This window comes from Azolla caroliniana, unplaced genomic scaffold (genome assembly GCF_043228905.1).
Source record: "Azolla caroliniana isolate FFs.n. ecotype wild unplaced genomic scaffold, voAzoCaro1.0.p SCAF_4, whole genome shotgun sequence".
Classification (NCBI taxonomy): Eukaryota; Viridiplantae; Streptophyta; class Polypodiopsida; order Salviniales; family Salviniaceae; genus Azolla; species Azolla caroliniana.
In genome coordinates this window covers 6,879,469-6,895,362 of record NW_028230439.1, presented here as the reverse complement: position 1 = coordinate 6,895,362, position 15,894 = coordinate 6,879,469, and the positions used below count along the sequence as shown (strand labels likewise).

Here is a 15,894-nt window from a genome sequence, read left to right as displayed (position 1 = left end):
TTATCATGCTTCACAATAAAATGCAAGAGATCTGAAATTTTATAAATAGTTTCACAAAAGACTTGGTTATGATAATGAACTGCAAACAAGGAATGTAAGTCTTCTTTCTACAATTTTTTTGCTGAGTGATTTGTCCTCAAGTTTCACAGTTTTACAAAGCATGGACATAGTTATGCTTGATTACAAATAAAAACAAATAATAAAATCTGAATTACACCTCAGGAAACCACATGGAGCTTGTGATATTATGCTTGATTTTTCAACATAATTTATATTGGCCGAATGATATCAAAGTTCATGTCGTACACAGTAAATGTATTCAGTAAGAATATATAAGAAACAATGGTCATAAAGCTACTAAACACCTAAAAGTTGTAATTTTCCGAAACTAAAAAATCACAAAAGAACCTTGGAATGAGCAAAGATGAGTTCATTGAGTTGAGATGGAACAATGCTTACATTTTTTTAGCTGCCTTTAGCTTATCACTGTCACATGACGCCAAGCATGGGATCTATCTATAATTCCTGGAATGTCACATCTATTTATAAACTCAGAAATGTTTGGAACCATCACAGACCCTTCATATTTTTTTAGACAAGCACACCCTAATGGAAGGCTATGTCTGATTGAAGGTAGTCCTGTATAAAGCACTAATTAGTGCAATTGGAATTTGAGTTACATCTAAACCATTCGGTGGATTTTAGTTGATTTGAAATATTTAGTTTGTTAAACACCCCAAAAATATCATTGTGGGTAGCAGGTCAAATTGACAAGAAAATCACTCTTTAAACGATCAAATTGACAAGAAAGTTCCAATAAGATGAGGTAGCTGAGTTATTAGATAAGACAAGAAAATAGATGCCTCATTTCAACATGGCAATAGCTCTATTAATAAAGCAAGTATGTTGAATAAGACATACAAATTCGGAGTGTTTGTTTCGATTCATTAACATGTACGACTGCTTAGACACTTCTTATACAAATACAATAAGGTTAGTTAAGCAGACAGTACATGCTTGCATACACAAAAGAGGATGGTTTTGGAATTCCCAAGGTGATGGAATTGTTGTTAGTGCCATTATATTTATCCAGCGACAAATAAGCAAGAAAAATATAAAGATGTTGAAAGGGGCTTTGCGGGGGGGGGGGGGGAGAGAACATTTTAAAGTACCTTTCTTTCTAGCTTGAGTTCATGTGGCAGTTTTCTTGGATGACTTCCGGACACGTTTCTTAGCCACAGATTCGGGGGTATAACTTGATGGCATTGAATGAGGATTTTGATACTCTCTTCCCTTTTCGCCAGGCCGACCAAGACCTGAAAAGGGCATCCAAGATGCCTCCGGGCCAGTGAAGAACCATGGCCTATTTGACACTGGGGGAGGGCCTTTGTTAGCACTTGACTTGTTAGCATTCATCTCTGCATAACGAAAGGGATCGAACATAGGGAATGGTATACTAGCTAAGCTCTCATACATTAACCACTCTGATGGTTGACCTGTTCTGAAAGGCATATACATGTTGCCCATCATTCCACTAGATGTTGCAAGAGGTGTTGATGACGGTGGCATTGTGTTTGGTTTAGATTTGGCTCGCTTAATAGGTTGCTTAGCGAGAGTTGGCGGTGGTGATGACTCAGATTCAGGTTCTGAAAACTTCCGGATTGGACTTGTATCCAGCCTCTTTCTATGCCTGTTCCTTTTTCCTGTCTCGAGGAAATCCAAAACTTCCTTCCTTGATCGAAACCGACGTTTTGATACAGGATCCACATAATACTGCATACACAAGCATATGGCAAACATATATTCAATAGAAAAGAAATTTTCATTAACTTCCATACATAATAGCTTGAGAAACGTATGATTTTACAAAGATTCATACTTGGATCATTGATACACATGTTTCATTGAGGATTCCACCCTTGTTACACACCTTTAAAGCAACCATAGAGATATCATACTTTATATTCTTCACCATATATATGGAGACTTCCTCAGACAAATACATTAAATCCTTCTAGAAAGACATTGGTGTGCATTACAGACCATATCTCACCTCCTTGGCTGTTGAACATATGTCCATAAATCCAAGCCTTTCCTTATACTTTTCACTTCACAGATCCTTTGGAAATCATCCTACTAAGTTGAGTTACAAAGCTTATGAAGATTTAAGCCTGCTTCGTTTCAATCATATGTCGTTTTATTTGGGTTCTTGCAGAAAGAGCCATTTCTCTTGATCCTAAGTTGAAATCTTATAGGACAACGTTAAATTATGAACATCATGAGAAGACTAGGACAGCTCCCCCTGCTTAGTTCATTATAAGTGGAAGGGGTTTGTTTTAGTTCCTTTCGGAAGGTGAAATCCTTTTGTTGTTCCATTTAAAACAATGATATCGCTACATACATACATATAAATGTGGAACTCTAAAGATCAAACCCACAAAACATTCATCCATGCCAATTAAAATGTATTATAAACGAAGTAGAAATAGAGATACAGGGAGGGAAAGTAGAGGATGAATGAGTGGATATAAGAAAAAACCTTGTCTTTGGTGCCAGCACTATTTCCACTGCCTCGGGTCTTGAGCTCAGTGACCCAACCTTCAGGGAGCCATTCAGGAGAGGAAATGACCTCAATAGCACGGCGATAAGATTGGATTTTCATGTCAGATAGGGAAGTGGGAGGAGGAACCCACTTTGTCAATGGTAATTTACTATTCTCTCCACCACCACCACCATCATCATCATCTTCCGCATCACCATTATCGTGATCATGATCATGGTCATTATTATCATTATCATTATCATTACCATCAGTGTCATTCTTTGCTGGAGTCAAGAAACTGTCAAATTTGGTATCTCTTCCTGATCCAACATCATGCTGAAAAGAACCTTGCTTGCTCTTGGAATGAAACGAATCCGAACTCTTGCCTTCATCTTTTTTCACACAAGATGGACTCTCCGCTATTCCCTCATTATCCTCTCTTTTATCCTCATCTATACGAGTCTCCTCTGCTTTTATGCTTCTAGAAGCTACTTTAGGATTAGAATCAAGCGTAACAATGTCTTCTTTCTCTTCCTCATTCTCAGCGATCATTCTTGACGCTTCTTTAGGATTATACTCGAGAGTAGTAATGCCTACTTTATCTTCCTCTGTTTCTGCTATGTTCGCATCCATATCATTGTAAAGCTTAGAGAGTTCATTAGGTTTCGTCTCAACGATACCAACGTTACTCTTACCTTTAAGTATAGCCTTATGTTGAGCAGACCATATATGAGAAGTCTTCATAATTCCTTCCATGAAAGCTATAAGATGAGATTCACTTGTTGAAGAGGGTTTTTCCCCTATGTTGGGCAGCAAACTCCTAGTGGCAGTGAAGCTATTGAAGGAAGCCGAAACATCGTCATTCCGGGAGGAAGTAGGAGTAGTAGAAGAACAGAAGGTATGCAGAATCCTCTCTATATTCTTGCTTGTTTCATGGAGGAAAGAGGACAAATCCCGCAAGGCCTGCTGGTAGGGATGATCGGGGGTCGCCATTAGACCAGGTGCCTGAGAGTAAGGAAGGCCTGCGCAGAGAAGATTCAAGCTATGGCGTAAGAGGAGGTCACGAACATACACATACACAGAGAGAGGAGAGAGAGAGAGAGAGAGAGAGAGGAACAGAGAAGAACAGAGTCGTCTACACTGAAAACGATAGTGGGCGCGTGTGAGACGTCCATCGCTCTCTCTGTTCTGTCCGCCCCTGCAGTGTGAACGCGGCCATTTCAGACACACCCTCCCCCTCTCTTCTCTAGTGTTTTTTCTCTGGAAGCCTCCTCTATGCTTCACAAGCCTTTACTAGGAAGGAGGCCCCGGAAGTTCTAGGAATCGGCAACGGTTTCGTTTCGGCTTAACCGGTTTGGCCTTGTCCAAACCAATCGGTTAAACCTTGACCACTTTGAGTGTTTCCAAACTTGAACCGAAGCGGTTCCTAAACTGGTTAAGCCTAAACCGTTTAGGAACCCGTTTAGCCAAGCCGTTAAGCCTTAACCGATTTGTCCAAAATCGGTTCAGTTCGGCTTGAGCCATCCCAAACCGAGCTCGAACCAATTAAGGAAGCTCGAGCCTAAACCGAACCAAACTAAACCGCAAAATTGTTTAACGGTTCAATTCAGGCATGAGCCAAGCCATTGCCAATTCTTAGAGGGCCAGGAAACATTAGTTAGTCGTAGCCACTACATCAACTCTATACATTGCACACGCACACGCACACACACACATGTAAGCCAACCTTCTTTTAAACTCCATGAACCATTTGGCAAATCTGATGCATCTCATGTTCAGGAACAACCATTGCCTTGATGCTAGTTATTATTCTTGGCTATCTCCGTACCTCAATACTTTGTGCATAATACATGTGAGACATACTGAAAGGAGGAGTTACTTTGCATTCTCTTCAAACTCTTCCAATGTGCTCAAATCCTTTGTATTTATCGAAACACTAGGTGGATGCCTTTTGACAACTACCTCGACTAGGTTTGGGCCATGTACATATATATGTATGTGTTTTTAGGAGGGGGGGTGTCCAATTGTTTGAATTAGCCTAAGGGATGAGAGAGAGAGAGAGAGATTAGCCTTTTCATGTACAACTTAAGGTGGTCCAATCGATTATGGTCTCTATGGTATCTTATTATCTTCCTTTGCTCCCATGGTCAAAGAAAGCTCTTGAAATGTTGTCACGCTCGATGCGAATGTTGTTATGGAAAAGAAAAGGGAAAAGTGCCTTGTCATGGCTGACATGGGATCATGTTTGTACTCCGAAGCGTCTTGGTGGGGCATCAATATTGAATCTATATGAGCATATGGTGGCTCGTCGATTTACTTTCATTTGATTCATGTTTGAAGGTGTACAACCTTGGACAGAAATGGTGGCATACTTTATAGAGAAGAACGGAATAAAGCTTAGAAACATGAAGGTTGAAGCGAATTGGTGGAATGTAATTAATTGTGACAGGGATGTCAAATGTACAGGGTCTATGATAGTTAATCATTTGTTGACATCTTGGCAAACTATGTTGGATTTTGTGGAATGGCATTCCCCACAAGAAAGGGGATGTGCCAATTCATTACAAATGGAGGTTTTGGCAACATCAAGGTTATTGAGGTGGGAAGGTAAACAAATTCTTAACCTTCAATTTAATCGGATGGCTAGATTAGGTTTGGTAAGAGTTAAGGATGCTATGTTGGTTTCACAAAGAAGATTAATGGCTTTTCGAACAATAAGATCAACATTTCGTATTCCAAAAGGTTATAACTTTATTTGGGATAAGTTGCAACAAATACTATCTTCGCATGAGCCAATTCCTGATTTAGATGGGCGATCTCAAGAACTTGATTGGAGGTTTGTTGGAAATAAGAGATTGACTATGATCTCAACGAATGTTGCTTATCACAAGTTGATTGACAAACATAAGTGGTTGGAAGAAAGGGTTATAAAGATATGGGGTTTTCATAAGCCCATTACTTGGTGGTTTCATGTGATCAAGGCAGGTTGGTGTTCTCGATTGATGCTAAGAGCCAAGGTATTTATTTGGAGAGTTATGGTTGGAGCTTTACCATTAGGGGATGCATTAAAAAGAAGGAACATTACTAAAGGATTGTGTTTCTTTTGTTCGGTGGAATTGGAACATAGTAGGCATCGATTTATTTCATGCCCGATGGCAAGGATGGTTTGGAGGTGTATCAGTTTAGTGTGGATGTCTCTAACAGGAGTAAGTCTATCTTCCTTCAGTTGGGTTTTTGCACATATGGAGAACAATGAACCGATGCCTCATTTTCAAATTATTTTTGAGTTCTTGAGGTATTGGGGGCTATGGTTCAATTGGAATATGCGGAATGCCTTCATTTTTTATTCACAAGTTGGGGTGAGAAAATATGTTCTTAAGTTAAAAGGACTTCTTTTGTGGCAATTGACAGTGCTAGAGAAGTCACAAAATCTCAACCAAGAAGAGAGAGAACTCTGCAAGGTCACATATCATCATATTCGCCATTTGAATTGGTGTGTAGGGTGGCATTGAGTTTGGTGTCGTAGTTTTCTTTAGATCCCTAGATAGAAGGGGTTCTATAGTTTGTTGTAAGTTAGTCATGGTGGTGTTTTTTCTTTCGTAATGAAAGCCATTATTTACGAAAAAGAGAGAGAGAGAGAGAGAGAGAGAGAGAGAGAGAGAAATTAATGTTGCAGACAGTCATTACAAGAGAGAGAGGGGTGTGTGCTTGTGTGTCGTAAAACAACAAACTAGTAAATGGTGTAAAATTTAAATCATACTCGTAAATGGTGTAAATGGAGACTCGAGATAGAGAAATACTCGTAGAAATAAAGAAGGAAAAAGATAATTGGCTAACTTTTCACAAAGAAAAGTAACTATACCATCCAAACATGGTAGAGCACGATAGAGGTAAAGTAAACAAGTTGTTTCATGTAGCAATATTTTACCCTCCTATTCTAAAAACTACTTTCGATAACGGTCATTCGAATCAAAAGTGTCACTTGGCATTGACAAATTTTGTCAGTATTTATAGCTTCTTGTTCATATTCTCCTCTTTTTTATCAATCTTTAAAGGCTAATCATTCATGCCTATGTTCCAAGTAAGACATAAGCCATCATCATGTCATATTTTACACAATCACTTGTTTTCTCCCTTGTTTTATAAAAACACACATAAATAGCCCTACCTTCAATGCAAAATAAGCAAGTTGTGAGGTGTCATGTATGTGAACAATGGCAAATTGAAGTCCGGCCTATGGTCCACTCTTGGCAAGGATGTGTCAACAAATAACTACATAGTAGGTACTTTGTGAAACCTCTACAATTTTCTCATATAAAACACACATAAATAACCCTACCTTCAATGCAAAATAAGCAAGTTGTGAGGTGTCATGTATGTGAACAATGGCAAATTGAAGTCCGGCCTATGGTCCACTCTTGGCAAGGATGTGTCAACAAATGACTACATAGTAGGTACTTTGTGAAACCTCTACAATTTTCTCAGAGTTCAAGGTGTAAAGAATGATTTGAAGCATGGTTTGTTGGGTTGTTGCAGAACAATTTCAGCTCACTATCTGTGCATTTGAACAGAACAAAAATTGGCCTATTATGTAATGGTTGAGAGTGGAAATTTGAAGTTGAATGTTAGCTCATGACATGTGACATGTCTAAGCCATAGGTTTTGACCCACGATATGTGGCTTGTTCGTATGTTGCAACTTGTTGTGAATTGTCAATAAACCTATTTTTGTGACTCTCGACAAAGTGTAGACCCACTAGGCAAATAGGGAGCTATTTTTCTGAGTAAAAAATGGGAAGCCTCATTTTCCTTGCTTATCAATTGGTTCCTTCTCCACGCCTCCCCTCCCCTCCCATGTAGCAATTTCTATTATCTAAAATGAATCATTAGTTTGCCACACCATTACAATGGGTTAATTTATTTGAGATATAAACCAATCCCTTGTATTGCTAAGGCAAATAAATGGAATCACTAATTTATGCATTGAAATGGGTAGACAATCTATTCATAAAATTTCATTGTCATTTTTGAGAGGCACCCAATTTCCTAAGAGGAAGTTATAACCAACCCCTAGATGTGGAAAAAGTTACCATCCAAGCTCCACCAACACTCATAAGGTGGAAAGCATATCTGATTTTGAGAATTTTCTCCATCTTGTCCAACAAATCTTTACACTCCTTGACGGGAGTGAACTTCGTGAGTGGACATTTCGTATGGACAAGGAACGGTGTTGTAGTTCATGAAGAGGACTATATCTAGGATCCTAATAGAATATCAAGGTGCTTTATATAACAAGTGGTCAAAAACAGGGCATGGGGATCTTTTTCCCAACCAGCCCAGCTCGTCAAGAGTTTGATACCATTCCTTCTTCTACTTCTCTCAAGTTTTTTGGGGATGATACCTTGGAGATTGTGCCATGGAAAAGGAGTTTAGTCATGAAATTTGGAACAAACATTATGCTTTATGATTCAAAGTTATGATCATGAGTATCAATGATAAAACTCGATATTGATGATGGCATAGAAAATTTAACAGATTTAATTCATTATAAAAGAGGGGTTGATCTGCTTCAGCATAATGTTTGGCACAAAATCTATGAAGTTCGTTGCATACGAAGGCAGGCTTTTGGATAGAGAAGAAAACTACTAATTCACCAAACCTGGTGCCATCTTTAAATAAATTGAGGAACAGCATACCTAAACCTCTGAATCTATAAAAGATCAAGGACAAATTTGCATCTAGATGAAGATGAAGGAAGCTTGGCTTGAAATAGAGACACTTTGAGTTGGTCCTAATTATCAAGATGAGTCAAGCTTGTAATAAACAAAATAAGATGCTAATTATAAACTAAACTGAACAAGAACTTAAAATTCATTTAGCAGAAAAATAAATAAACATATCATAAAATTGAATATGAAAATCATTTCAATTCTCCCTATCTTGATGTTGATTTTCTCAGTGGCACATTTATCATAATTAGGTCTCCAGTTGAATTGAAAGTCATAGATCATAGTGGCTACGAACGCCTAGCTTGGGCTATCCAAACATCCTAAATATGATCATCACAGACAGCCATATATTGCTTTCAACTCCTGAATATCTTCATGGCCATGTTAACGGTTATTAGATTCGTTATTCCAAAGGCAGCATTTACACAAAAATATGGAAGGTTAGGAAGTAAAATCATTGTGTGCATCATGGTCATCTAATACCACACATACAGTTCATCAGCGAGCCAATTGAAAAACGATCTATCACTATAACAGAATTAATTCTAGCCCTTTTCAATATTGTCATTTGGAAACAAAGACTTCCTTTTTCCTGGCATTTTAATAGCCTCAGCTTTGCAATACCTTTTCGGGTGAAGGGCAAAGAGGAATGATCATGTCTTTGTCGATTACACCATCCAAAATACCATACTCCATTGCCTCTGCTGGAGACATGTAGCGATCTCGATCGATATCCTTCTCTACTTGCTCAAAAGCACGACCTGTGATTTCAGATATGATTCGTGTCACATTCTTCCGATGATGCATTGCTTCTTTGGCTTGGATCTCCACATCTATTGCTTGTCCACTTGCACCCCCTAATGGCTGGTGCAACATGATTCGTGCATTTGGCATGGCAAACCGTTTTCCCTTTGTTCCCCCAGCGAGTACTATAGCAACTGTTGATGCCGCAATACCAAATGCTATTGTAGAAACATCAGCACGGCACAGCTGGATTGCGTCATAAACTGCCATAGCAGCACTGTGGAAAGGTATAACTTAAGTCAACATTTCCTTAGTTAGCATTATGGAACCCACTACTTATTGATCAATGCACATCCAAATCAGCTTAACCATGCCCCTAATTAAAGCGTTTGATAAATATTTTGAGTTTAATGTAATGCTTTATAGCTGATATGTCTGATCCTACTCGGTACAATTCATAAGCAAACAGCTTCTTTGCATTTAAAATTACTGCTCAGTTACGACAAACAAGAAATGTAGATAGATATAAAAGTCTACGTTAATAATCTTGGGCGTTTTAGGAATTATAATAGAACCAGAAACATTTGTCCAATTCACCTCACTAGACCTAAAGCCTAGTCATGTAGCATAATTTCTTCCTATCTAGGAAAGAGAGCAAGCCCCTCTAGATAATGTTAATCAATCGCAAGAATCATTAGATGATGCAAGGATCAATTGATAAAGAGTATAACAGGTTTCTCTCTCTCTAGAACGCCAACTAAGGGCATACTAGCTATACTAGAACTAGATGAATATGCAAAACATCATAATTCATCATGCATAATTTCTTCCAAGCAAGGGATCAAGCACCACCAACACATTCTACACATGTAGATAAATGTTAATTGCATTCATAGTAGTTGGAAATCTGTATATAGATGTTGCATTCCCATCAAAACATTAAATGTATCCCTAGTGACAGAAAGATATGTTCTAGAAGCTCTCAAGAGAGCTTTAGTTTGAAAGAACCTTTATAAAAGTACAAATGGAGAGTTCGTGGAACTTTATTCCCCACACCAAACAGGTAGAAAGCTACAGAAAATGGGGGTGAATTCACAAGTATTGAAATTTAAAGGATCTTGTGATTCACATGGTATAAAAACTGGGATAATAGCCCTTCTTCTAATGGATTGGCTGAATGATATTAATTAGATGGTTGTTTTCCACAGCTAATCTAGCTCATGGCTTTTGAGGAGAGGCTATTAAAACTGTAGTATATAATATATATATATATATATATATATATATAAAATAGATCCCTTTAAGAGGTTTGATCTAATGAAACAGCCTCATAAAACCATCTATACCTGTTTGGGTCTGATGCATTTGTGTACATTACACATGACCTTAGGAATAAACTTGATGCAAAGTCCACTTAGGGTATCTTCATTGGGTATGGTTAAGGAGATATGGCCAATAAAGGATACGGCTACCGCAGCTTAAAAAGGTTGTTTGCAGCCACGAGGTTAAGATGCTCGAATCTTGTTGAAACATAATAAAAAGTTGGAATTCTTTCTTCAATAGTAATATTGAAGAAAATATATATATGTAAAACCGCCACTGGGTTTGCAATTCCTGGTAATGATAATTTAGGGTGCAAACTCAAGTGGAATCTATATAGCCTGAAACAAACTCCTAGCACTGATACAAAAAAGTTTGATGTTTTTATGTTATCACATGGTTTAAAAAGGTGCCATACTGTTATGTACACATAACGTAGGTGAGGGAAGGTCACTATTATTTACATAAGTGAAGGGTATGTTCACTAATGTTAGAAAGGGACTAATGTGATTAGATAGAAGGAATGATAGGTGCATGCACTATCATGGTTTTGACAACCAATGAATGGAGAGTCTTTTAGAAAGGCAACATCTATTCAAGGAGCCTAGGAAGAGTTATAAATATGGGGCTTACCTACCCTCATAAACACATTACGTCAAAAGGCTGCTATCTTAGACACTGGTGGTGCAGGCTAGGCTTTCGTCATGACGATCGTGTTAATCTCTTCCAAGGTATTAGTCATCCTAATATCCGGCAGTATGGGACGTCGGCGGTAGGTTGGCTATGTCTAGATCATAGCTCGGGGTGGTCAGTGGAACGGGTTCTTTTATCCAAGCAGCCCGATCATTTTGGTGCTCTACATAGATGATATTCTTATTGCTGGTAAAAGCAGCCTTGCAAATCATTGTCTGTCTTCACATAAAAAGGAATGTAGATGGCAGCTCGATCATTTTGGTGCTCTACAAGCAAGCTAAAATCAGCCTTTGCCAATGAAAGATTTAGACCCACCTGAGCACATCCTGGAGGATAAAGAGGGTAGACAGCAGCAGCTGCTTTATGTATCCAAAGAAAAACACATTAAAAAAAGTACTTGAAAGGTTCACCTGAATGATGCAAAAGTGTTAAGTTTAACTTTGCAGCCACATATCAATTTGAGCGAAAAAGACGGTCCAAAGATGATGCAGCAGACAATTCAATGAAGGTTATATCATATGCTTCAGCTTTTGCTTCTTTGTTATATGCCATGATTGCAACAAGACCACACATTGCACATGCAATGGCAGTTGTTAGCAGGTTCATGGTTAATCTTGGCAAGGCACATTAAGAAGCTATCAAGTCAATTATAAGATATTTGAAGGGGATGAAAGGTGAATAGAGTCCATAGGGATTACAAGAATTCTGTGACTCTGATATGGCAGATGACGTGGATATGTGCAAACTCACAAGCAGATATGTTTTTACACTTGCAAATGATGCAATGTCATGGTGTTCCAGGTTGCAGAGAATTGATGCATTATCTACCAACTGAGGCTTCTATCAAAGCTGTAATATGGTTGGTACACCTCTGCAATGAGCTTGCCGTTATAGGATACTAATCCCACATGGTGATAGACAGAATGCCATATGCTTGGCTACAAACACCATGTTTCATGCATGCAAGAAGCGAGTTGATGACCAGTGTCACTTCATCAAGGAAGTGACAGAGGATGGGCACGTTTCATTTCATAAAAACAGCAGCACACACAATCCTGTATATGTTTTCACTAAGTGTCCCTCAAACACAGCATCAACATTGTCTTCAGCTAATGGGAGCACCACAGTTGAAGGAACTTCCTTGCCCCTTATTGTTGGGTATAAAGGTCCAAGAACTCTCCATTTGTAATTTTATATAGGCCTTTTCACATTATAGCTTTCCTAAGAGCTACAGGGGCATCTTAGGGTCACATGGCCAGTGTGATTGACTCACCTGCCTTAAAATCGCATTTCAATAAAATGACATACTTTCCCTCCTAAAACATAATTATTAGGGGAGTAAAAAAACACCTATGTGTATCTTCTCCCTCACATCATTTTCTCTTGTGTCACTCCTGTTCCAAGTCCACCATCATACAGAGGTCGTAGAAAAACAAGCCTCTTGGCGTCCTTTCAGTTTGGGTGGTCACAAAAGCATAAAAAAAGTCATCATCATTGCTTTTCAGGTAAACAACCCAAATTCTCCTTGAACAATCCTTAACAAAGAAATAAAATACAAAGCAAGCCCCATGGATTTAGTAAGCATGCTACAAATATCAAGATGTTCAGGATCCAAAAGACTTTGCAAAACACGAGAGTAATAGGAATTTCTCACTTGTTCCCATATTTACAATCATTAAAATCAAGTTAGTATCTTTAACATTAAATATTTTAAAGAATGAAGGACATCCTATCCATTTAGGCTCATACAAGCTAACCAGTTATGCCAAAGATTCAAGTGAGAAACCACCTCTCTGAGAGCAATAAATTTTCCCTAATCAGGCCTTTCGTACAAGCAATACAGAGTGCATTTCTTGTGCCCTTGACAGCAGTATGGTACTTTTGTCGGTTCCTATGAGTCAATCTCAATATTGGTGCTATATCCATGCAAATCCATCTCAAAAACAAATAATAGACGCTTTCTCATGCCAGAACATGTTTGACATCATATAATACAAGTTCAATGCCATCATTGAGAACCAAATGCTCAAAATGCATATTCCAGCAAGCTTGATTATTGCCCAAATAAAGACATGGAATTAGACACTTCAGGCTAAAATGCAAGCATGATCCAATGCATCAACAATGTCACATTTAGTTATTAGCATATCTTGCATGTGGAGTATAGAGAAGCATTGTCTAAAGTCAATGTGGCATAAAGATAATTTTGCATCAAATTGCTCTTCAATTACCACATTACAGACTAAATTGGCCTTCTCTTCTCCCTAAGAGATATTTGTATCACAAAAATTCATCTAATTTCCATCCTTCTTCTTGTCAATGACATTCTTCCTCTGTTCAAGTTCTTTTTTAAAGTACCTGCAATCAGGCATCTTGTGGCGTTTTGTACTACAATTGTAGTATGTCCAATAGGCTTGCCTTCTTTTATAGGCTCAAACCGTAGGTCCTTGTCTATTCACATTGGACTACTTCATTAGACGTGGTCAACAACAGATGAAATACTTGGAAGTCATCTCCCACTGTAGGATTGAGAATAACTCAATCCTTACCCTTCATTCCTTACAAACTAGCCAACGCCTACTAACCCCTAAGGTTAGAGAAATACGGTTCATTATACCATGTGGTTATGCTCATAAAAGTTGGGGTTATTCGATAATGAGACTACCAATGTCTCCATACGGTTAGGAAGAGTCATTTGAAGGTATGGACGTCTGCCTATCATCAAAGACATATAATGGTACCACCTATGAATAATGGTGGACGTGGATGAGTGACGGGATAGAAAATGGCTAAGATAAAAACAAAGAGGGAGAGGGAGAATATACACAGGTTTTTGGAAACCCCGTAAATTATCTCTCTTGAGGGGCAAAAATATATTGTTTTATTAGAATGTGATACCATGACACTTGAGCCGGTTCCAATTGGCCAAGTTACCTAAATATGTACGAGAAGCTTTTAAGAGAGCTTTTATGTGAAAGGGCCTTTAGAAATATTCAAATAAAGAGTTCTTGAACCTTTATACCCAGCATATCTCTATGGTATAAAGTTTCTGACAAGTTCCCAATCTTCTCACGCCTTATTTTGATATGGATGATGTTACTATTCCTAGAAATTATTGTATAGAGTTTCTGACAATTTCCCAACCTTCTCACACCTTTTTTTAAGTTCCTTGTTTTATATACAAAGTGTCTCCATGCTATGAGAGCCTTGGATTGAGATCTAACAAGCAATGACCAAGGATAAATATTTGCCTCATCTCCCTCGAGTGTCATCTAAGGGCATGTTACTTAATCCAGGGGTAGGACAGATTTCAACATACGTGAATATGCCGCATAATGACACAATTCTTCCGGTCTAAACTCGCGCTCATCTTGAAAATAATATGAATAATATATATACATATCATAAAGTATATGTATATGTATCTGTACGTTACATTGTAAAGGTACATATAAAGTATACTATATGATATCGATATAGCAATACGTCCATTTATAACCATTTGAGTGCTTTGAATCCACTTGAACATTATTCATAAGAAAATGCCGAAAGATGACTTGCTCTCTAAAATTTCATCCTCGGGCAAGCCAGCAAAACCAGGGAGAGCTCAGAGTTAGATAAATCATATAAAACATCATGTCTATTCTTCAAAACTAGAGCTAACTTAGCTAGATGCAAAACATTTGTCGGAGAGATCTTTCAAGCAAATGGAAACAAGGAAAGTGATCCCTCTTCTTGTCAGAATGGTTTCAGGTACTTTAAATCCATTCAAGCATGATTTATTAAGGACATTCCAAGGAGCAAAAAACAAAGAGTAAATCAGTCAGGCATATCTCCTCAGAATGATTTGCGTGGACTGAATACTCGACTAGGAATTATACAAATAGCAAACAGGTCTATCTTATCTTTCATGGTTCCATTCCAGGGAGATAATAACAGGGGCATTTAGAGTGACAATAAAAAACTACTTCAAAATGATAAAAACAGTCTAGTAATTAGCCATATATTTATGTGTGGGAAAACAATCTAGATAAACTTAGGGAAGGAAATACTATAGAAAGGTATTTCAAATCTTTCGTACCTGGTGGATCCTCCAGGGCTATTGATGAAGAGCCGGATGTCTTGCATGGGGTCAAGAGCATCGAGAAGGAGAAGCTGGCTGATAGTGGCATCTGCTGCATACTCATCAAGGTTGAACCCGAGAAAAACGATGCGTTGGCGAAGAAGAAGGCCCATGACGTCTGCGTCAGCACTAGAAGACCCTCCACGATCAGGGGCAGAGACCCCTGCCCTCCAACCAGAAGAAGAAGAAGAAGATGATGATGATGAAGAGAACGAACTCCGAAATCGAGAGTTTGTTGTTACACTAGAATTAAAAGGCCGAAGTGCAGACGATATAGTGACCTGGACTGAAGGTGAAGGTAGATGTGAAGGTGGAGAGCAAGAGAATGAAGAAGGAGAAGGAGAAGGAGAAGAGGGAGAAGAAAAGGAGGAGAATGAAGAGGATAGGCGTAGCAGCTGCAGCTGCTGTTGCTGCATAAGAGCTGAGGTCACCGCCATAGCTTCTTCTCGGTCGCACCTTCTGCTCTGCTCTGCTCTGCTCCAGCAAGACAGAAAGAAAGAACAGAGGAATGATTATATTAGTGTATCATATCCAAGATTGATTGTGGATGCCATGTGACACCAAATTACATACATACATACATACATACATACATACATAGCATGGTTATTTTAGCCTTACTTCAGTCCCATGGCTTCTTCTTCATTGAACTTCTTTCTTCTTCTTCTTCTTTTTGCCCCCAAAGATTTCCTTCGTTAGTATTAAGAAAAGCGTCAGAAGGGTACACACTGTACAATCAGAAAA

General features: G+C 38.4%; 2 protein-coding genes across 2 annotated transcripts; both read right to left on the bottom strand.

Annotated features, from left to right (window-relative positions):
• Positions 1-845: 845 nt before the first annotated feature.
• Positions 846-3,550, bottom strand: LOC147864993 (uncharacterized). Its single transcript, XM_087317680.1, has 2 exons — positions 2,540-3,550; positions 846-1,773 (listed from the first exon to the last, which is right to left on the bottom strand). Exons 1-2 carry the CDS (start codon positions 3,533-3,535, stop codon positions 1,192-1,194), a joined length of 1,578 nt encoding a protein of 525 aa, XP_087173806.1. The 5' UTR covers positions 3,536-3,550; the 3' UTR covers positions 846-1,191.
• A 5,098-nt stretch (positions 3,551-8,648) lies between these two features.
• Positions 8,649-15,628, bottom strand: LOC147864992 (uncharacterized). Its single transcript, XM_087317679.1, has 2 exons — positions 15,109-15,628; positions 8,649-9,291 (listed from the first exon to the last, which is right to left on the bottom strand). The coding sequence occupies exons 1-2, from the start codon at positions 15,585-15,587 to the stop codon at positions 8,880-8,882; spliced, it is 891 nt and encodes a 296-aa protein (XP_087173805.1). The 5' UTR covers positions 15,588-15,628; the 3' UTR covers positions 8,649-8,879.
• Positions 15,629-15,894: the final 266 nt, after the last annotated feature.

Bases quoted from the DNA above. Each gene is read 5' to 3' on its own strand.
- LOC147864993 (XM_087317680.1), bottom strand. From the start codon at position 3,535: ATGGCGACCCCCGATCATCCCTACCAGCAGGCCTTGCGGGATTTGTCC. The intron at 1,774-2,539 runs GTTTTTTCTTAT...TTGTGTATGCAG, and splicing joins GTGCTGGCACCAAAGACAAG to TATTATGTGGATCCTGTATC.
- LOC147864992 (XM_087317679.1), bottom strand. From the start codon at position 15,587: ATGGCGGTGACCTCAGCTCTTATGCAGCAACAGCAGCTGCAGCTGCTA. The intron at 9,292-15,108 runs GTACGAAAGATT...ACCTTTCCACAG, and splicing joins AGCCCTGGAGGATCCACCAG to TGCTGCTATGGCAGTTTATG.